Here is a 23,863-nt window from a genome sequence, read left to right as displayed (position 1 = left end):
GAGAAAAGAAAATTGATGGGAAGATACAGTATTTTCCACATATGAGGTACTTGACATCAATTTGGGCTTTTTCAGTTTTAAGGCTTTTACAGCCTGCTCATTGGTAAACCTGTGTGTGAAATTGTGTTTGTTTTCTACAGAATTTCTGTTATGTTTAATGTTTCCAAAAAATGTATTCTGAAGAACAATGTCAGATATTGCCTAATTTTTAAAAACAGTTCATTTGCGACATGGGTAGGGGTAGAGAACAATCTTTTAATACTTCTGCTGATTCCTTTAGAGGCACTATTACAATTTGTGTGTGCCATTTGAAACTTTAAAAAACCCTTTTATTATGAATTAAGAAGTGCAAAATATCTCGAAGGACACAACGAATTATAAAGTAGTTTTTTTTTTAGCCTTTCAACATTTGAGCGTAAGTGGGAAGAGGCTTTATCAGGACCTTAAACTCTAGATGGGCTTCAGATCAAAACTGTGCTCCTTTGAGTTACTGATTTGTATAAACTGTAACAGGTCCTATAAGAAGAAGTAGAAAATGCCATTCAAAACACTGTTTTAACTCTCGAGATATGGAGTATTTTCCAGTTATGCGAACTAGTGTACTTTTGTAATATACCTTTTTGTTCAAGGATATCTTGTATATATATTGCTCATGTTTCATTTTCCAATTAGTAATGTTAACGAGTGACTGTTCCGAGTATAGAATGATTTTCTTTACTGATCCCCAGGTGGCAGCTTCGTCGGCAAGTGCTGAATTTCAGCCGGTAGTGCCCTGCACGGCGCCTCTCCCTGAAGCCTCACATGACCAGTTTGTGGCTCAAGGTATCCTTTTAGGAAGACATTCTACTTTCAAAAATAAAAATGATGTTGGTCCAGGCAGATATGTTGAAAGTAAATGTTTAGATAAGAACCAAATTAAATAAGTCACAGAACAAACTGTCTATATAAGAACAAAACGAAATATCACAGAACATGATAGAATAAATATATCAGAAATTAACAAAACAAATACTCTTAACTAATAAATGGGAATTTGGCCATCAAATAAACAGTCTGATTGCCATATCGTTTCCTATTAGGTAAGAATAGATATTTGGTGTTTGAATTGAGGAACTAATGAATATTAATTAGCTTCATTTTTTTCCCCTTTTGGGAAAACACCTCAATTTACCACAGTAATCCACTTGAAAGTGACGAGAATGGGGTCATAAGTATTTTGCAAAGCCTGTGCTTTCATTTGAAAGCACACAAAGTGTTTTGAGTCTTTATTTTGTTAGAAATGTGTGATGAGTAGCCTAGGATTTATTTTTATTAATGACAATATATCGATTTTACTCTTTGTGTTAGGCACTGCCTCCAACTCTATTATGCTTTACGCTTTATATATTTATATAGATTACAACCTAACTTTTGTTTCTTCTAAGTCGGTAGATAGACCTTTATTCAGTAGCATTAAATTCCTAACCTATATGGAATATACTACCTAAAAAGAAGGTAATTTTAAACACTGAAATATAAGCATGTGCAGAGAAAATGCTTTCTAAAACTTCAGAGATACTTGCTTAAGGAAGACTTTACTCTGCATTTTCATTACAGTGTTTGTTCCATAACTTCCTAAACAATGTCTCGTTTTGGTTTTTAGTAATTTATGTTAACAATATACAAAAGAGTTTAATTATAGAAAGTACTCATTTGGTCCTCTTAAGAACAAAAGGAGCAAACTCAGGTTGTTTTAAGTGGCTAAGGACACAGAGCATGAAATGAAATTTGATAATGAGTTTCATGAATATTTATTTCTAAGAGTGTGTTACGTTACTATTTTTAAAACAGCTTTATTGAGATATAATTCACATTCATACAGTTCACCCATTTTAAGTGTACAACTCATTGTTTTTTAATATATTCACAGAGTTGTGCAATCATTACCACAGTCAGTTTTAGAACATTTTCATCACCCCAAAAAGAAACCTTGTTCCCATGAGCAATCACTCCTGATCTCCCCCATTCTCCCCAGCCTGAGGCAATCACTAATCTACTTTCCCTCTTTATAGATTTGCCTGTTTTGGAATTTCATAAAAATGGAATCATCCGATATGTGTTCTTTTGTGTCTGGCTTCTTTCACTCAGCATAATATTTTTAAGGTTCATCCGTGTCGTAGTCTGTATCAGTGATTCATGTTTTATTACTGAATGATATTCTACCATGTGGATATACTATATGGATATATATGGATATACTGCATTTCATTTACCCATTCATCAGTTGATGGACATTTGGATTTTTTCCACTTTTTGGCTTTTATGAATAATAATGCTACAAACAGTCATACAGGTTTTTATGTGAACATACAGTTGTGCGGTTTTTGTTTGTTTTTTGATTTCATTATTCTTGACTTGGATTTATTTTACTTTCAAGGATTGTGCTTAGAATATATGTTCATGCACAGTTTTTTTTTTTTTTTTTGCGGTACGCGGGCCTCTCACTGTTGTGGCCTCTCCCGTTGCGGGTCACAGGCTCCGGACGCGCAGGCTCAGCGGCCATGGCTCACGGGCCCAGCCGCTCCGCGGCATGTGGGATCTTCCCGGACCGGGGCACGAACCCGTGTCCCCTGCATCGGCAGGTGGACTCTCAACCACTGCGCCACCAGGGAAGCCCCCCATGCACAGTTTTACTGTTTGCCAATTACTTCAGTGTATGTATTTGACAAAAAAGTATTTTACTCCTTTTTGTTGAATCTGCCAACGAATCTTTGAATAGTACTGGAAAGCATTAAATATCTTTTGTCAGTGAGCCTTAAGACTAAAGCAATTTTGTTGTTACATATCTTTCTAAATTCCGTCTCTTTAAAATAGTGTTAAGATAAAATTTTTTTAGTGATAATGAGATTATAGTTCCCTCAGCTGGAATTCTCAGTGAAGGATTTCTCCATGAAGCTGGTTAGTCCTTTTATTTCTTGTTCTGTTAATTCTTGATGAACCAGGGAATTACTGTGCCCCAAAGTGGTTTAGAGCAGGATGACAAGAACTTTCCCTATCATGTACATCAGGGCCACTTTAGATGTCCAACTTCCCATTCCTAAGTTTAGTTTCTAACTTTTGTAAAAGAAAAATCCTTTTATCTTTTAAGAAAGGCTTTAACAGAGTCTCATGATCTATAAGCGTACATTTGATCTACAAAGTTGAAAAGAATCATTACAAAATAAAAATGTTAGTATATTTGAGTATTACAAATATAAATAACTGAGATAGTTCTCTCCAGATAAAATACTAAATTTTTTTAATATATTGAATGATTTTGAATTTCTTAAATGTTAAGCCCCTCCTATTTTATTGGTATTCTTTTCTTCTGTATGCTGCCCTAGAAGTCCTGAAGACGTGTAGTACATCTTCTGTGAATATATAAAATTTTCCCTTAAAAGCAGTTGAACTATTTCTGTGGAGTTCCCTAAATTTCATTTTCCCAGTTTAGTTTAAAATATCAAATCTGTCTTGACAGTAAATAGTTCCAAAGTGCCTCCTCCAAGGAATTAGTTACTTACAAAGGAGAATATTGTGACTTTGTAATGGAGAAGCCTAGTAGACACCACCTTAATCCATCAAATGGCCAAAGTTAACACCACCCATAATGGGCCTAATAGGAATCATGTTTCTCCTGATATAATGTCCTGAAGATATAATGTCCTGAAGATCTAATTATGAGGGAACATCAAACATCAGACACTCTACAAGGGAACTAGCTCGTGTTCTTCACAAAATGTCCGGGTCCTGAAAAACAAAGCAAGACTGAGGAATCCTTCCAGTTCAAAACCCAGAGACATGAGAACTAAAGGAAAAGCAGATCTCAAATTGGATCCAAACAAGAAAAAGAACTTTTTCCTTTTGCTGTAGAGGATGTGGGTGGGACAGTGCAAAATTTGGAAAAGGTCTATGGATTAGACAGTACCACTGCATCAATGTTAATTTCCTGCTTTTGATCATTGTACTGTGGTTATAAAAGACAAAGTCCTGTTTTTAGGAAGTTAACTTAGGATTAAAGGGGCATTTGTGTGCAGCTTACAGTTCATAAGAAGGTATGTAGGTAGGTAGATAAAATGTGGTAAAATACTAATATTTAGGGATCTGGGTGAAGGTATATTGGGAATTTTTGTACTCTTGTACTTTTCTGTAAGTTTGATTTATTCAAAATATAATGTTTCTTTAAAAAAGAAATAAGAAACGAAGGTCATGAGGGAATCTTGAGGCAGGTTAAGCTTTCTTGTTAGCAGTACGCTGCTGAGTCTTCTAGGAAAGTTCCCTCATATCTTCAATTCTAAAATCCAGAATCTCTGAAAATGGAAAGTTTTCTCAGAACACAGGTGGCAGTAAAACTTGCCCTTACCTGCATATTTTTGGCTGCAAAATCTGACCAATTCTAGTTTGAGGTTGTATTTGCTTATGTATTCATCCTGCTTGCTGTGATTATGTGTCTGCTACATTGCAGAAATATTTATATCCTTATGGGCTGATGCCCAAGATTCCATTGGAAGTGTTAATTAATATATGGTACGCGTACCTTATTACTTTTCTAAAATGTAAAAATATGTTGAATTCTGAAACACTTCTGACCCCTAGAGTTTCCAAAAAAAGGATTGTGGAGCATCTGTTTGTTCCTCAGTGTCTGAATGCTTGGGACACAAAACCATGCCCTGCCCTTCTTGTCTTGGCTAGTACACTGTCACCCAAGGTAGACACACACACCCTTGTGTACATGCATGTACACACACACACACACACACACGCACGCACTCACACTCACACTCTGGAGGAGTTGGACGTCTGACTCCCTGGCCTCGGGGTTGAGGTGTGTTGAGCAGTTAAGGGAATTTCCCAGCCATCTCTCTTTGGCAATTTTAGGAACTTCCTCTGATTATCAAAACTTGTGAATATTGTACATAACCACAAGGTAAACAAAATGGTGATAATTTTCACACTTATTTCAATAATAGGTCAGCATGAAACTGCATCTCCACGGCTTCCTCATGATTCATCCCTTTCTGCTCCTCTGCCCAGACAGTGTGTTTTTGTCACTCCGCCTCTTCTTTCCGCGATGTGCAGCCTCCTAGACAGCCTCTTGGCAACGACTCCAGGCGACACTGCAAATGCTTTTCGACAAGCTCGTCTCATAGAGCTTCTTTGTAGGTAAGAGATAAATACTCCCAGAGAGGCGTGTAGACTGCAGGTTTTTGCTTTTGCCAGAACTGTCTCGACAGTTTTTATTTTAGATATGTTAAAGCACTTGGATGGGTTTGTTATGTTGACTATTAAGCTTCCCCAGCTCCCCGTCCTGATTTTTTTTAAACTCCGAAGTTCTGAAACCTTATTTGTCCTCTGCCACGTTCAAGGAACATGATGCAAGTCTCCTTGGTCATTCAGAATGGAAGAAGGAGTTTTGGGGTTCATCTCCCTAGCAGTCATATCAGAATAATGTCCTTGGTTTGAAAAGTCATTTTTAAAGTTCATTTGGAGTTACTTAGTTATGGGAGCCTGAGAGTTTTATCAGAAAGTAGTCTGATAAAATTTAGGGAAATCATGATTTGGTTCTTTCATTTACCTAATATTAATCAGTGTCTGACATAACTTTTTCTGATTTTCTGATTGGCTATATGGTATAGTTAAAAAGGCCAAGGATATTGAATTCAGTCTGACTTAAGTCCTAATTAGAGTTCATTCTCTCACTAGTGTTGCAGCCTTGGGAAAGTAACTTTAATCTCTGAAGTGTCATTAATAAACACCTAGTTAATGGGGTTACTGTTAGGATTAAAAGTGGTGTTGTCTAGGATACTCTCTTATCTTAAGTGTTCCTTTTCTCCTCACATATGTTTATTCTAGCCAAGTGTACCTACCTCCTGTTCACCACATATTGATTTGCATTTCTCTGTCTCTGCCCTTTGAACATTCACTGTCTGAAATGTCTTCCTCCTCTTTGCCAAATCACAATGCTTTCGCTTTCTTTCTGGGATAAGAACAGTCTAAAAAGAAAGAAGTCTGCCTTGCTTCCCTTCACTCAGTTGTGATTACTCCTTTACTCTGCCCTTATAATAAGCAGCAGGGTGTGAGTTTGTTCTGTTTACATTCATTTGTCATCTTTTCTACTTCGATGCCTACTAGAGTTGAAAAAAGGAAACTGCTAGTTGATTGTCTTTCCTTCTTGAATGTTTCCTGCCTCAAAAAGGGTCAGAATGGGGCTTTAGGAATATTCTTGCTTCTCCAGAGTCAGTTAAGAGTCTGTTGTGACATTGAGGGCACAGAGGTATTAAAAACTCTTTCTTGGCAAAGGCATATATTTCCATCCTTCTTCTTTATTTCTGATTTAATTTTTTTTTTCCTGTTTGTTTTTCATTATTTTATTTTTTACTTTCTAAATCAGAACTTATTTCCTGGCAAATGTTTTTCCTGTTTTAAATAGGGACGTAACCACCAAGGTCTTGCTCTTGTTTCTTTTCCTTCTGAAAGGGCTTTATGATATTTTATTCTGCTTTTAATAAGTTTCATTAGATATTTTTCTTAGAATTCCTTGTTTCCCACATTTATCTGATGAGATCTTTTCCTGTGTTCTGAAATATTGTAGGGTAACTTTTTATAAACAATTATTTCCGTTATTTTATAAAAATCCTTTTTCTTGAATTCTGTTCATGGTTATATCCGAACTTTAAATTCTCACGAATTAGTCTTCAGGAATAAGCATACTGATCATCTGAAGGGTGTTCCTTCTCTGTCCTTCACAGCATCGCAGATGCCACCCTCATAGAGACAAGCGTCCAGGAGCTCCAGGCCCTGCTGCCCGCGTCACCTCCTGTTGAACGCACTCAGGCTCAGGTAAGCGCCTGCGTCTGCATGTGCGTTCGTTTACCCTTAAATGCCAGAAACGTAAATTCTGCTGATATACTAACCACAGGACAAGGTTGAAAATTTCTCAGGATATACGTGGTATGACGAGGTTATTTGAAATAGGTTACTTAATAGATGGTAGAAAAGAGCAGTGGGATTTGAAGACCTAGATTGTATTCCTGGTTCCATCATTAACCAGCTAGAAATGTTTAATCAAGGGTCTGGGTATCTTTGAGCACAGTATTAAAAAAAGGGGATGTTGTATAGCCCACCCTCCCCTTCTGTGATTTTAGGCTGTCTCTGTCATTTCCACTTAAATTGAAGTTGTGAAATACTTAGTGACTAAATTCTGTGTATATTCAAAACTCAGTCTAATAAGAATAAATTTATGTTTGTTCCTTCACAGATATTTAGTGTAGTTGCTGCTAATAGAAACGTTACTGTAAAATCAGATTTTGTAAGAAGGGCTACACGATTTATTTGGGGTGAGAGGTAATTACAGGTGGACTAGCAGTCTCTGTTGCTGTGTGCTGTGTCCTTTGAGCTTTCTGAATAAGGCAGACCCCCAGGACAAGGTTGGGTAACACTGTGCCTCATCTTCCAAACACTGTCCCATTGCAGTGTTTTCATTTGTGAGTGTGCTTATTTGCATAATGGCCATCGCCTCCATTTTTCTGTCTGTCCATCCAGCAAATCTTTATTAAGGGCCTACTGTACACCAGGATATTCCCTAAATGAATAAAGCAAAGACCCTTTCCCTCAAGTTGGGAGAGTAGATAGTGAGCAACTACATATGTGCCTGATGATGTCTTAGACGTCGAAGAAGAAAAACTAAAGCAGGGACAGGAAGTGAGGTCGGGGGCGGGGGCAGGGCTTTTCCGCATAGGGTGGTCAGGGAGGGGCTTTCAGACAGTGACGTGTGGCCTGAACTTAGTGAGGAAGCTGGTCCTATGGGACATAGCAGGGCCCCTGAGAGCTGGCCTATTCAAGAAGCAGAAAGCAGTGGCCAGGGCAGGATCTGCGAGGCGGAGATGGGGCTAGAGGGTTCAGGGCTCCATGAAGGAAGGGCCTTCCTGTTTCATGCCATTGTGTCCTGAGTGTCGGGCACAGTGCCCTTCCCATGGCAGGTGCTCATTCAGTCCCTGTGGAATGAATGAATAATAACAGTAACAAACCTTCATGTGTGCTTGTTTGTGTGAATTTATGTAATCCTCACATCAATCACATGAAGTACCATTAGCGGCCCTGTTTTATAAAGGAAGTGACTGGAGCCCAGAGATGAGTAACTTGCCCAGGGTCACTCACACAGTAACGGGCAGAGCCAAGATTCCAGCCCACGCAGGCTGGTTCAAGAAGCCACGCTCTTACTGTTGCACTCCCTGGCCTTATGTAGACTGAATGTCCTTGCCTTTTTGTCCTTATAGAAGATCATTCATTCCAGAAAAACTTTGGAGCATATGCTTTGCCACATTGTGTTGTAGGTGCTAGTGACGCATCTGTGAACAAAGCAGACACATACCCCTGCCCACATGAAGTCTGTGTCCTCGGTCAGGAGACAGACAGTAAACAGTAAATAAAATTTAACTTTTATCGGATGGTGACGATGGTGTGGAAAAAATAAATGAGGACGGGTAAAGGGGAGACAGTTTGATGTTTTCCTTGTGTGGTGGTCAGAGAAGGCCTCCTGGAGGTGAGATGTGAGCAGATGCCTCGGAGGTGAGGAAACAGGCCGTGGGTTGAGGGCAGAGTGTGTGGGCAGGACTCTGCACGGCGAGCCTGCAGGCAGCCAAGGTATGAGGGTTCTGAAGCATGGGGTCAGTTGGTTGGTCTATTTATTTGAAGAAGGAGTTTCAAACATAACAAAAGAGTTACTTTGTGAACTACCATATTAATAGCTGATTACATCTTCAGTATGGTAATTTACAAAAGAATCTTTGACAGCTCAGTTGTTCTCTCTCTAATGCTTCCTCACCTCCCATGGTTTATCTATTTATGGTTACACCATACCTGGAGAGGGCAGACTCGCTGTAACTTCAGTAGTGTAGTCTATGAAGGGATCAAAAAATACTTCACAGCAATAAGGAAATTAAATTTCACAAACTGCTTGCATTCTACCCAACAGGAAAAGCATAGCACCACCTATACTTTTATGTAAAATATATCTGCAGATTAGATAAAGGGAGTACCTTTCATCAAGAGCAGTAGGACAGAAGAACTATTTGGAAATAGTCTGAGGCCATTTACCATAGAGGCACTATGCCTCCACAAACGCCCAATGGTCCCTGCTCTCACAACAGCAGCCGAATAAGGTGGGAGGAAAAACTGTGAGTGTGTGTGTGTGTGTGTGTGTGCGCACACGTGTGTACAGAAAGAGACAGAGGCTTCAGAATATCTCTGTAAAGTTCATTTATATGGGCTGTCTCATTGCTTGGGGATAGTGGACAAATGAGTCCTCGCAGTTTATTCTTAAATTATTACATATCCAGAGAATTTTTTTTAAAGTACTTTTGCCAGTTAATACTTCTTATGGTATTAGTATGTATCAAGCAACATTCCAGAGATGTTTTTATTGGTAATTTGGGGGAAGATTTAATTTTTCTTTTGTAACTAAGAATAGTATTTTTATGCTGAAGGATACTTGAGGCCAAACATTGGACATGTTTGCATTTTATTTGTAGCAATAACTAGGCTATTAAGCTGGCTTTTCCCACCCCTCAGTTGTACACTTTAAAGAGTATTTTATAATCTTTCTTTACAAAATTGTAGATTTTATGATTTTGGACTGCCATTTTTGCTTCTTCCAGAGTATTGATTCTACAATTTAGCTACTTGAAAAATATGAAGACTTTCTTTCTCTAAATAGAATTCAGAATTTGGTTTTGGAAATATTGCTTTGTTTGGTATTATTATAATTGACGGTGTTAATGTGGCCATTAATGACAAGCTTATGAGAAGAATAATGCTTTCTGTGTATTCATTTTAGTCTTTAAAAATTATGGTGAATATTTTATTACTTTTTTATTAACTTATGTTACAAAGAAGTGACTTCTTGTAATGCATAGAGAACTAAAATACTTTATCACTGAGATGGGCTTTTCATATGACATGCTTTGTCTTACTTTATATCCTTTTTCGAATAGGTATCCTTTCTCCTAGAATACCTGTCCTCTTTGTCCAGGCTTCTTCAGTCATGTTTATTGGTAGAGCCTGACCTTGTGATTCAGGATGAGCTTCTGAAACCTCTTATCACAAACATCATCAGAGTTCTCACCATATGCACCAAAGATATATCAGGTAAGCTTTATTTTTTTAGTTTAGGATGAAAGTAAATAATACTGAGGAGGAGTATCTTACCTTGCACCAGGTATTCAGATCAAGGTCACATTTTGGGTTGTTCTTTGCCAGTATTTTGGAAGCCTTTTATAATGTGTTTTATAGTTTGGATATTTTAAGTGGTTCCAGGAGACCATTTGAGGCAATTATGTAGTATAATAAAGGACCATTCCCTGTGCTGTCATTTTAAATGAGGGTAAAGTTCTTTATGAAATGTTAGAAAGTGCACTAAGTATTAGATAGTAATTATTCTTATAGTCTATGGCTAAATAACAAGTTTAAGCAAGTCTAGAATACAGTATCAGAAATTTCCTAAGGTCTGGAACTTTTTTTTAATTTTTTTGGCTGTGTTGGGCCTTTGTTGCTGTGCGCGGGCTTTCTCTAGTTGCAGCGAGCGGGAGCTACTCTTCGTTGAGGTGCGTGGGCTTCGCATCGCAGTGGCTTCTCTTGTTGCGGAGCACGGGCTCTGGGCCTGTAGGCTTCAGTAGTTGCAGCACGTGGGCTCAGTAGTTGTGGTGCGTGGGCCCTAGAGCATGCGGGCTTCAGTAGTTGTGGTGCGTGGGCTCAGTAGTTGCGGCATGCAGGCTCTAGGGCACACGGGCTTCAGTAGTTGTGGCACATGGGCTCGGTAGTTATGGCTCATGGGCTCTAGAGCACAGGCTCAGTAGTTGTGGCACACGGGCTTAGTTGCTCCACGGCATGTGGGATCTTCCCAGACCAGGGCTCGAACCCGTGTCCCCTGCATTAGCAGGCGGATTCTTAACCACTGCACCACAAGGGAAGTCCTGGAATTCTTAAAAAACATACTTTGATGAAACGTTGAACATAGAGCTTAGTAGTGGAGAAAATTAATAAGGTTCGTTGTCAAAATTAAGATATGATAATTGTCTAAAATAGTTTATAATGAAGTAATAGATCATGTGATAATTCTCTTTGCCCATCAGTTCATTCTTATTTAGTCCTTTGAATTTATGGATTTGCAGGGTTTAGGTCTGGTAAGTGAAGTGGTTTATGATGCCCAGCAAAGCTGGTCCTCAGTGTCTCATCAGTACTAAGTTATCCCAGTGCTAGAGCAGCAGTAATTACTTACATGGAAATTTTACAAGTGACAGTGATGTCCTGACTAAGCTAATTAGGTTACACCATGCGTTCTCTACAAGGTTGATGTCTCCCTACAAGGAGCAAAAAGTGATTCTTGAGGGAAAGGGATGGGGGAGAAAAATCTTAGCTGTTAGAGTGGCTTGTGGCCCTCAAAAGCTCAACTCTACTCAATAAAATCTTATTCCTTAGTATTTAGTTTCTCTTGTTAGGTATCAGTTGAGAAGCTTTGACGTTGAGCTCATGGAACATGTGTGAGAAATATGCAAGATCAGTGCTAAAAAGCCAGTGCGAGCATGGCTGTGACTGGAGTGCTTTTGATCTAATGCTTGATCCCAAAGTCACATGACAAGAGGTGGCCTGCATGTTTTGGCTGCCACCAGCTGCCTTGTGGATGTTTTATTGATTTCCTTGCTTTGATTTGGGGCTTTGAAAATGAAATAAAAATGGTATATATTTTAATATCGAAGTATATGAAAGTTATTTAACCTGTAATTAATTACACCAAGTGCTGAAAAGAAAAAATGTCAGTAATATCTGAATGTATATTTAGCAGGTGGTTAAGTTAAAAGTTATTTTCTCATATCTTTCAAACATTAAACATTAACTAAAATAATTAATTTTTAAGAAATTAAATTTTTTTCTGGAAAAATAACAGTTTTGAATGATTTTTATAAAACATTGATTATACTTCTGGTATATATTTGTATGATTTGATGATTTTCATATATAATTTTATATATCTTAATTTATATGTGTAAATAAATTACATTAAAATTATTCAGCAAGCACAGTTATAAAGTTAAATGTGAATAGCTTTTTAGTTTTTAATTTAACTTTCAACTTAAATATTTTATTTGACCATCTTAAGCCTGTATTAAATAAAGCTAGCAAGCTTTATATTTACTCTTTTTATGTGTAAAGTACAAATATATAGATATTACATAAACAGATATATGGTATCTGTGAAGTTAATATTTCATGGGGGTTGTGATAAGGTGACATATGATTAAAAAGACTTCTATTTATAGAGCTGATAATGACAAAAAGGTTGAGAAACACCAAAGGTTGCCACAATCCAAACTCCCTGGAAGATGCTCTTTCCCAGTGCCTCATGGGTGCTGAAGAACACTGAGCGGGGAGCCTTCAGTTCCTTGTAATGAGTTTGACACAGTTGGCAGATAACTGCTGGTGGTGTGGCCACAGATGACTGTCCTAAGGTAGCTACTGCCTTCCAGCTCCCATTTGCCTAGTAGAGAGAAGGGAAAAGCTGTTTTTTCCTCTAGAAGGTTAATTGCTGCACCCTTAGCCATACATAAGCAAAGCTGCAGAATCCTCTTTTGTATCACAGTTTTCCTTTTGTGGAAATACTCTTTTCTGTTCTTCAAAGAAGTTTCCTTTCTTTACTGCTGTGACCTTGGCCATTATGTTTTCCCCTTTCACCCCTACACAAAGCTGCTAGAGGGGATAAAGAAAACAGGAGAAGCTTCACTTTTATAGAAGTAGCACAAGCAATGACATGTTTTTATGATGTGCCCAATATGTAGTTCTGAGGCTATGGCTTAATATTCAATTTGCCAGTTTCTGCTTATTGTTGAATATGCTTTAATAAGAGGAGGATGTGTGAGTGTGTATTCATTTATCTGTAGGAGGGTGGGTGGAAGAGAGATCTTTAAAAAGCAATGAAAAGGAGAAATTAATTGGAATAAATTTTGGATCATGCTGAATTACATTTGTCTTCATTTGATGAATACATACCTCTTATTTTATGTGTAATGAAGTGTCGGTGAGGTTTTTCTTCTTTGTGTTAATAACTTGAAATGTTTTGATTAATTTTATAGATACAGAGTTAATATCGGCTTTTTATCAGACATGGACACATTTATTTAACCTTCTGGCCACACTCCTGAGGAAAGCTGGCCCTGCCTCTTTCCCATCTATTACGATGGGTCTGGCCAGGTACTGGGCGACGATGGTCGGTAAGAAGATGGTCTCGCTGGGTTTGGGGTTGTTCTGCTAATAAAAATTAAGATAATCCCTTATTTCTGATTTTATATATAATTTATATGTATTCTCTAAATTTAAGTAGTTATGGCATGGTATATGAAAGAGGAACAAGGTACTTGCTTTGAGAAATTTGCAATGCTCTTTAGGAACCCAAAAAATGCATTTTAAAAAAAATAAAACGTGTCAAGATACTATAAAAACAAGTAAGAAAAGCCTGTGGCGTTATGAAGATACATATGATGTGATTATAAAACAATGAGATAGATTTTCTTCCGTTGATGTAGAAACCCACCTCTTTTCTCACACATATGCATTGTGAGTGGGTAAAGCTGCCTATATAATATCCTGCTTACATGATAACTTAGAGTGTTATAATAAAAATGGTGTCTTGTCTTGAGACATGAGGATTTTCTGATAGCCAAGGGTATACTGTAGTTAATTATTTTTGTAAGATGTTTTCCATATAGTAGTTGCCTACTACAATAAACAAATGATTGTTTTTTATATTACTGCTGTCTTTAATTTTTCATAAAGTCTCTTCTAAATTTTAGCATAGCAAGAGCCTTTTTTTACGTAAATGTATATAAATAACATTTGTTACCTTTTAAAAATAGCCAGTTAAAATGTATTCAAAATTGAGTTCTTTTAAGTTTCCACTAATTCAATTGACTTATTTTTTCACATTTCATTTTATCATTTGGTCATTCTGTAAACTTACATGTATGGTACATTTTGTCACCAGAGTGATAGTTTTGAAGAAAGGTTATGGGGAAGTACATGTTCAGAAAGAAACAGAATTGTTAGTTATTTGGATATAGGAGTTCTGAGTTTACCCTAAGGGGAATAATGTCCATTTAGGGATTATTATTTTGTTAAAAGAAATAAAAATTGAAAGAGGTTGACCAAGTGAGTGATTAATATTTTCCTCTTGTGTCCATGGTGTGGGGCAGGGGGGAAACTACTTTATCATCTGAATTACCAGTAGTACAGAGCAGCATGCTTTATGGCACTCATATGGGGCACCTAGGCCAGCTGGTCAAATCTGGCCACTGCCTGATCTGGTAAATAAAATCCTACTGGAACACAGCCACACTTATTCATTTCCTTATTGCCCGTGGCTGCTTTCCTGCTATAGCGGTAGAGAGGTGAATATTTGTGACAAAGGCCCATGACCTGCAAAGCATGAAATACCTAGTTACCCTTTGACCCTTTGCAGAAAAAGTTTGCTGACCCGTGATTTAAGCCTGTTTACCTGACACTGTTTCCCTAGTGATAAAATAAAGACATATTAAATTCACAGTCTTCCTACAAAATATATACGTGGTTTTATATAATAATGGTGCTAATAAAAAACAACATACTACATATACTGTTAGCTTTGATAATCGCAATGTTGATGAAAATATAACTAATAAGAATGATCATTGATATTCCTTACTGAGGGGTTGTTTTTGTCTGTTTTCTGTTTCTCTTATAATTTTCCTTCCCATGTGCCCATATACATTTGAAAATATTAAGTCACTTTGTAACTTAAGTTATCTATAACAGTTTTTTCTCAAATCTGACTAATATTTTGACATCATTTAAATGATTCCCATGAAACCTGCTGACTAAATTTCTTTTCTTATGTTACTTAAGAACATAAGAATTTCTATAAGCCTGAATCTAGGTAGAAATTCTTATGGTTATAACTCTTGGACAAGTATAAATCCAAAATAATATAAGAATAAAACACAACAAAATTATAAACCAGTGCAGTCAAATTAATAAAATTAATGTAATATAGCAGACATTCTTTTGATTAAATTTAAATCAGTGCTCACAACAGGAAATTAATAATGACTGCTTTAGTCTAGATTCTTTTGACTTTGTTTGCCTATTCTTTCCTCTCTGTTGTACTTGCAGATCACTTCATAATCACTCTTGTTCTCTCTCTGAACTACTTTGAAACCTTTGTTCCTTCATTATGCCAACATTGCAAGCTGGGTCTTGTTTTAAGTACTGTTTAGCATCAACGTGTTTGAAAACAGAAAAACAATCACACTTATTTGTAAAATAGTAATCTCGATAATCCAGAGTATAGTTACATTAACTATTTTTTAAGGTTAGCACTGAAATAAAAACTCAAAAACTCTAGAGTGTTTTTGGGTCCCCCAGTAGACCCCAGAGGGATCAGTACTCATTTATATGTAATCCTCTTATTTTAGATCTTAGCAGATACTGTGTATATGTACACTTGTACACACACACTCACATTCATATAAAAAAGAACCTATATAGGGCTTCCCTGGTGGCGCAGTGGTTGAGAATCCGCCTGCCGATGCAGGGGACACGGGTTTGTGTCCCGGTCCGGGAAGATCCCACATGCCGCGGAGCGGCTGGGCCCGTGAGCCATGGCCGCTGAGCCTGCGAGTCCGGAGCCTGTGCTCCGCAACGGGAGAGGCCACAACAGTGAGAGGCCCGCGTACCGCAAAAAAAAAAAAAAAAAAAAAAAGAACCTATATAAAAAGAACAAAATGAAAATTAGATTCCTTCATCAGTAGGTTATCTTAGTACTGCTTAACTTACCTTTAAACACTACGGTTATTCGTGTGCTAATAAGCTTTACTTCATTAGAAATTAAAAAACTATAAACTTCATTACTCAGATAAATCTGATTAACTTCTTCAATTTTGAAGACGTTTTCAGTCATTTACATATGGAATTACTCTCTCTTTCAGATATGTTCTGCAAATGTGTGGGTTTGTCTAGCACCTGCCCCACTCTGTGTACTGCCAGCCTGCAATTCCTTTCTATTCTCCTGACTGAAGAAGCAAAAAGGTATCTCCAGGATAAGGATAAAACAAGTTTATGCCACAGTCCAATGATGGCTTCACTTCTTGATAAAACCCAGGAAAGTCAGAAATCTCTAGAACAACTTAATGAAGTAATTCTTCAGGTATGTGATTTCTTAATTTTTCAAGATTTGGTTTAGTTTTTAAATGAATTGACTTTCAGTCTTGGTCTTGTAAGAATTTTTTCAATCATTTGAATTAAAAAACAATGCTCATTATGACCATTTAAATAATAGAAAAATATATAAAGTTAAATTAACCATCTCCTCTCCAGTCTCATTCCTTTGATGCTGATCGGTTTCTTTAATACACGTGATGTAAAAATTCAAAATGAAACATTAGTAATTTAAATCTGGCTGTTTATCAAAATAGTTTGCCGGATCATGACCAGAATGATCATGTTTCAGGAATACAGCTATAATTCATAATTTATCGCCACTTTCAAGACATGTTTACATCTTTGAAAATATTTTTACCTCAATGGCATTTGGCTTCTACTGTAAATGAGCTATATATTTAAGGTGTATGTCCGTGGAGGTAGGTGGACGTGGTTGGCATATTTCTGAGAAAATGCCCCCTTTCCAAACCCTGCTGCCTATTTTATCTTGTAAACTTATTTTTTGCAATCCTAAAATATGAACCAAGAATTTTGTTTCATCGAAAACTTTCTAAAGCCGCTGAAGTATTGTTATTTTATATATAGATTAACAGTTAAAAAAAAAACGGGAAGTGTTTCCTGAGTTGCACAGCTTTTTACAAATAGGAATATTACTAGATTTTTCAGTATTAAGAATTCTTTTTAATAATCACATTTAATAAATCAACTATACTCTAATAAAGTTAAAATTAAAAGAAAATCATCATACGGTTTTATGATTTTTGTCTTCTCACTGAAAGGTGGGTCAGTGGTGGGTGGGCACATCGAAGGGTTTGCTCCTGCTTCCCCGGGCAGCCAGCCGCGTTTCCCAGTCAGCGTGTGTTCTGTCCACTTGCCGCCGTCCCTGGGGCCTACCTAGGGTTCTGGGATCTTTGCTCCTCCCATGCCCGGGATCGTTGTGGTCGCGCAGGTCCTTCTGGTATGGCCCCTTGTGTGTTTGGCATGACAGCCTGATTGTGTTGGGGTGCGGAAGTGGCCGAGGCAGGGGCAGCCCCTGGCCCCGCCTGAGCTGCCCGTGGAGGGGCTCGCAGGCTGCACGGGGACTTCTGTCCCCCTCGCCTAGAGGACTCTAGTGGTCTTCACGGCACAGGAAAGAGCGTGGTAGGGGCTCCCCGACACTTCGTCTTCTGTCTCAGCAGCTTCCTCAGGAGCTGGAGCTCTAGGGGACAGGTCCCCAAAGTATTCCTCAAAGACACGTATTCTTGGGAAGCCACCACTTCCTGTAGCTCCTCCCTCACTCATTCCACTCGATTTTTCTTAATTTAGAACCCAAACTGGACACTGTTCTGATTGTCTCAGTCACCATCACAACAATAGGCTTTATTCCCCCATGATTAACTGAGTCCGATTTTGCACTTTAAGGAATATGGTTGGCTCTCCGTATCTGCGGGTCCTGCCTCCGTGGAGTCAACCAAATGTGGATTGAAAATGTTTTTAAAAAAATTTTCAAAAAGTTCCAAAATGCAAAACTTGAATTTGCTGTATGCCCAGCAACTATTTCCATAGCATTTACATTGTATTAGGTATTAGAAGTAATCTAGAGATGACTTAACGTAAATGGGAGGATGTGCCTAGGTTATATGCAAATACTTGGCCATTTTATGTGAGGGACTTGACCCTCCGCAGATTTTGGGATTCACGGGGATCCTGGAACCAGTCCTCTGTGGATACCAAAGGACCACTGTGTTATAAGCAGGAAACTAAAACTTACACTTTACCGAAGTTCTTCCCCAGCCCCGATCAGAAATCATTACTAGTTTCCCAACTTTGGCTTTGGCAGAACACTCTTCTCCTGGGCGAGGGGCCTTTGCTCGTGCCAACATGTTTTCCTCTTCAGGGAAAGAGGGTATCTCAGTGGTTTTCCTGATGATTAGCTAACTTTCCTCCCCATTTCTTCCACATTACAAAAGATATAAGATCTGTGTGGATATGGATATGTTAACCAGTTATTTAAATCGTGTTTCCTAATAAATCATACTTTTCTTGCTCATGTAAACAGTAGAATATGAATATGTGACTTTTGTTAGGAGGGCACAGAAATTTAAGACAAAGGAGAGAAAGGAATTGTACCTATGACAGTTTATGAGAAAAATGTATGCCTGACATGAGATGGGACATTTATTAATGAACTTGTTAAACTGCAGATACTGTGTTTTCTTTACAGTGCCCTGCATAAAGATGATATGTGAATTAAAATATTGTTAGAATGCATTAAGCAGCAATACATTATAATAAATCACATATGTTTCTTAACATATATCCGTGTGAGCCATGAATTGTGCCAGGAGTTATATGAAGCAAAGTAAACTATAGTCTTTAAATTATCAGAAAAAATAGTATTCTGAAATTGCCCTTCAAAGGCATATTTAAATTTTCTGTAAAACTGTACTCAAAAAATATTAGACGTGTGACCATAGGCATATCACTTAACCTTTTCTGATTCTGTTCTTCAGTGCAAATGGTTGGATTGTATTACATTATTGCTCAGTTTCTGCTGGCTGTAAAATTCTCCGTCTCCTGATAAATTATTATATTGTTGTAACTTCAATTAAAATGTCTTGACAGAGAATCTTTTGTAATGGCTGCTTTACAGCAGTATCCTACAGATGGTACATGTTGAAAGTTTGCATTTGGTACTCATCTCTTAAATCACGTATGTTTATTTTTCCATAATTTTTGTAATTCTGTTTTGAGGTGCTTTCAGGTTCAGAAACTGTTAGCTGTCTTTTGAACATAAAATATTGAACACGTTTGACTTAATGGAGATTTTGCCTTCTCTAGTGAGATACTCAATATGTTTCATTTGCAAATACATATAGATAACGAGATTAGTAAAAGCTATCTCTATAATAGGTTTTGTCTGTAATTGATATGTTGGATTATTTTTACTCTTTTTATTTGATATGATATCTAAGGATAGTAATGCAAGGAAACAGCAAACTCTTATGTCACATTTTAGGAGGTATGTTTTGCACTACTGCTTAGTGAGTGGTAAAATTCAACAGTAAATCTGTTGGAGAGAAGACTTGTCATATATTTGAGATTCTGCTGTGTCAGTGAATGTTCACTGTAATTAAAAAGGCTTTTCTCTACTTTAGTACCTTGTGGGAAAGCAAAAAGCCTAGATCACCTAGTATATAGAAAGAGTTATATCAAAAACTGTGTAACATTTAAACAAATTACATTGAGTCCTCTTATTTTCTTTCTGCCTATGGTTTTTCGCTCTGTATCCTCTTGTTTTGCATGTCTGCGTCATCCAGTAGCTAGTCGTCTGTCACTTCACCTGTCGTATGTGGAATCTTAGCCTCTCCTCCTGCGCCCGGCTCCTCACCCTTACAGGGTGTCCTGCTCTGATGCTGCAGCTCCTTGTCAGTCTGCAGTAAGAGCTAAGTGGGAGACCAAATTAAATCCTGTGCTCTGGCCTTCGGTCTATGTTGAAAAGTGTGTGGATTTACTAGAGGTTATTTCTCTCTTTCTTTCTTTCTTTCTTTTTTTTTTTTTTTTTTTGCGGTACGCGGGCCTCTCACTGCTGTGGCCTCTCCCGTTGCGGAGCACAGGCTCTGGACGTGCAGGCTCAGCGGCCATGGCTCACGGGCCCAGATGCTCTGCGGCATGTGGGATCTTCCCAGACCAGGGCACGAACCCGTGTCCCCTGCATCAGCAGGTGGACTCTCAACCACTGCGCCACCAGGGGAGCCCTAGCTTATTATTTTATAGTTTCCCTTCTGTGTCTCTAAATAACATGCTTGTATTTCTTTATCTTGATTATTCAGTTTTGGACTCTGTTGATTTTCTGGTGTGGAAAATGAGACTTTGAACTCTCTTTCCATGTGCCACCTACGTGCCCAACCGCAGTGAGTTCCCCTCTCATTCCCCCAGTATTATATAGCTTCACATTGACTAGGATGTAGTGTTAAATCCAGGGTGTAGTGTTAAACTGTGAAAACGTTATACACAATTGAACCATGTTGCAGTGTTCACCTTTCTTTTCCTGCACAGCTTTCTTTTTCCTTAGAGGTAATTGTATTATTTTTCATTTGATGAGTTTTCTCTTATCACTGGAAAGCCCCTTGTTCTTTGCCAGCCATTGAATGTCTTCCTAGTATATTCAGAAATGTCAGAACTTATATTAGCTTCATCTTCTGGAAGAAATCACTCCCGATTCCTTCTGACCTGCTTGGTGCCCAGTGTCCTCCTGGGGTCTCCATTCACTTCCTTCCTGGGGAATTCCTTCACCTCTCTGCCTTTTCCTGTGACCCTCTGTGCCCCGTGCCTTCTTTTGGTAGAGTCTCTTTTCCAGCAGCTTCCAGAGAAAAGGTGCATAGGAGGGTTTTTTGAAATCTAGCCATGCTTCCATTTAATTTATAGTTTAGCCAAGTGAGAATGCTAGACTGGAAAACATTCACTTCAGAGTTTTAAAAGCATTCGTCTATTTCCTTTAACTTTTCATGTTACTGTAGAGAATTCTGAAGTCATTGTGATTCCTGGTATCTCTCTCCTGGAAGTTTTTAGAATTTATTTTTTGTCCCTAATATTCTGCATTTTCCTGATGAAGTACCTAGGTGTGGGTCTCTTTTTTCTGTTGTGCTGGGCTTTCTCGGGGGTTCTTTTCATCTGTAAACTCCTGTTTTTTAATTACTTCATTGACATTCCCTCCACTTTATAGGCTCTGTGTGCTGGGAACTTTTGTTAAGTTTTCTTCTTCCTACATAATCTCTCTTTTCTTCTTTTTCCTCTCATTATTTTGTTTTCTATCCCCTGCTGTGGGAGCTTTTGTCAGATGTCTGGTAATCTTGGTTGTCTGCTATATTTCAAACTGCAAGACGTAAAGCAGGTGGATGCTCTGAGCCTGTGAGCGGCGCTGGTGAGCTGCAGGCTCTGTGCGGGAGGGATCTGGCTGGGTCATTTTGTGACCCTGTCTCGGTGAGCTTGTCACATTCCCGAGAGCAGAATCTTCCGACCTCCTGCCTGGGGTTGAAAACCCACCCGCCAACTGTTTTGCAGCAAAGTTGGAGAGAGCTGGGGTCTTAGAATTTAATTTGAACAGTTTCACTTAATCCTTCGTTGTTTTCAGTAGAACACCCTCACCTACACAGGTGCCGAATCTCTGCCAGTTCAGAATCCTTCTAACTCATCCTCTCCAGAGACTAAACCTCCAGTTTTTTACAAGGATTGGGGAGGAAGAGTGGCTTGGCTGCACAGAGCCTGATGGGAAGAATCTGGTCCCATGTAACTGCTTCTCAGAGATTTTTCAAACAGTCCTCCTTCACTCTCACTTCCCGGGGTACATGGTACTAAGTTTCCTCAGCCGTTGTCAATTCAGTGTATGGACTGGGGTGATACTCAGTTTTTCTTACTCACCGCTTAGAATTCTCAAGCCTGCGAATGCATTGGCCATTCATCCATCGACTTTCTAGTTTCCAGACTTGCACGTGCACGTGTGTGTGTGTGTGTGTGTGTGTGTGTTTAATCCCATTTCTCTCATTTTAATGAGATTTCACGAGAGAATAAAAGACACATCTGTGTGCACAGCTCTTTCCTTAGAAGTCTTACCTCCTTTTTTCCCTTATTGCTGCAGATAGTAGTGTTTTTCAATGAGCTCAGTTTTGTTTTTCTCATATCACTAATATGTGCAAGTTCAATAAGGATGTGTTTGTGAGAGCAGTTTTCCTATTAATGGTGAAGATTGTTTATAGACAAATTGGGATTCTCATAGTTAACTATAATGATTATACTCCATAGATATTCATCATCCTATAACACTTCACTGCCTTTTCACCCCTTTCTCATGGTCACACTCAGCATGGTCTTTATCAAGCATCCCTGGCCTGGCCATTTAATATCTAACATTGGCCAGACAGGACCTGCTTGATTCGAGGCAGCGACCTAAGTGAGATATTTAAGATGGAATCACTGCCCCTGGTGGGAGGGCTGGGAGGCCCCCCGACTCTGCAGGCTCCTCCAGTGTCATGCTGCCAAGTGTAGGCCAGGCTGGAATTGTAAATGGAGTTGCACCTGTATAATTATGCTGTGCTATATTTTATGTAAAGTTATGTCATTTAAGCTTAATTTTAATAATACTGTAAGGCTGGATCATTTTTAAATTACTGGTAGAAGGAAAAGTTATGAATTTGAATGATATCTAATATTTATAAACCAAATGAAGAACTTTTAGATTCTTCAACTTGAGCTTATGAACCCCTTGAACTTGTAATAAAAATGTACTCATATATCCACATGAGAATCTTACCACGAAAAATTCAGCTGAATCTAGTCAACCCTTTAGAGCTAAAACACCCAGTAAATGGGAAATAACAGAGAAGAGAAGACAAATTAAAATCATTACAAGGAAGCAAACAGACTGTTCCATAATGCGAGCCATTCTGCAGGATGACTGATCTGGTTTATTCAGCTTCTCAACAACAACAGTGAAAAACCCTGGTGGGTGGGGTGGGGTGGGGGGAAGAGGCAGGTGATCTGGAGTGTGCCATTTTATGATATCTACTGTTTACTTTAAAATACTTCAGCCAAAAGTGTTTTAAAAGAGTATGAGGGTTTGTTATCCTGTTTTTTTTACTCTTACACATACTTGAATTTTTTATAATGAAAGATTTTTAACTCATAAATTCAAATGTATAAAGGAAATATACCAAAATATCAGCATTTTCAAAAGTACAAGTGATTTTTTCATTTATGTGAGAGTAAAAAAATTAAGTAATACTTTTTTGAAAAGCATGCCACAGGATAGGTTAATGTTGCTATAGAAATGAAAGATGGAAAGAACCAAATCACCTGAGATACAGGGGTACATTGAGTAGAAATTGAGGGAGGGGACTGTGTCTCAAGAAGAAGACAGGAGGAATTTGATAACAGTTCTCCAATTCCAGTTTTCCAAGGGCCCTTTTAAATAAATTACACGTGTTCATATATTTCCTGGTGAATTTAAGTGTATAAACTTGCTATGTGTTAGTACTAAACATAGCTTTTTTCTTTAGATGATGAGTCTTTGAGAATGATTTTTGGTCTTTTCCATATTATAAATTTCTTATTCAGTCTTATCCACACAGCATTCTCAAATCTTAATAATTTATCAGATTCCAGTGAATTTCATGGAATAGTTGAAAACTAACCATAGCTTTTAAATGGAATGCATCTTTTATTCACAACCATTTTGCTCCAGCTTAAGTTTTTCTTGAAGGCCGTTTGATATATGTTCTTTGCAGTGTTATGAAGTAAAATCCTCCAGAGATGTCCTGAAAAGAGTCGCTGTGAATGCGCTGATGTCGCTTCTGGCCGTCAGTAGAAGAGCACAGAAACACGCTCTGAAGGGTGAGCCACCTGGCACATCAGCTCCTTTTATGGCATGCTTTCAATTCGTATATTTTACTCCGTGTTCATTTTAATTTTCTTTGGACTCAAAGTGTAAAGAACTTTAGTGTCACTAAAAAATATAGGTTTTATTTTCCCTGTACAGAAACATAGTAAACATGCATTACTTTTAAAATAAAAAGATTACGCACGTAGATTATTTTTTGTGTAATGATTCTGACTCCAGAGAATCTATATC

At 38.0% G+C, this 23,863-nt stretch overlaps 1 protein-coding gene across 11 annotated transcripts in view; it reads left to right on the top strand.

Moving 5' to 3' along the window:
* RTTN (rotatin) overlaps window positions 1-23,863 on the top strand; it is a 142,883-nt gene that overhangs the window by 93,991 nt on the left and 25,029 nt on the right. For all 11 annotated transcript variants that reach the window (XM_019937200.3, XM_073790813.1, XM_033837837.2 and 8 more), the window contains 7 exons: window positions 729-822; window positions 4,986-5,178; window positions 6,765-6,855; window positions 10,008-10,161; window positions 13,140-13,277; window positions 16,026-16,243; window positions 23,520-23,625. In XM_019937200.3, coding sequence (XP_019792759.1) covers window positions 729-822; window positions 4,986-5,178; window positions 6,765-6,855; window positions 10,008-10,161; window positions 13,140-13,277; window positions 16,026-16,243; window positions 23,520-23,625 — 994 coding nt within the window. The remainder of the gene's footprint in view (window positions 1-728; window positions 823-4,985; window positions 5,179-6,764; window positions 6,856-10,007; window positions 10,162-13,139; window positions 13,278-16,025; window positions 16,244-23,519; window positions 23,626-23,863) is intronic.

This window comes from Tursiops truncatus, chromosome 13 (genome assembly GCF_011762595.2).
Source record: "Tursiops truncatus isolate mTurTru1 chromosome 13, mTurTru1.mat.Y, whole genome shotgun sequence".
Lineage (NCBI taxonomy): Eukaryota > Metazoa > Chordata > Mammalia > Artiodactyla > Delphinidae > Tursiops > Tursiops truncatus.
This window is presented reverse-complemented; position numbering and strand designations above follow the sequence as displayed.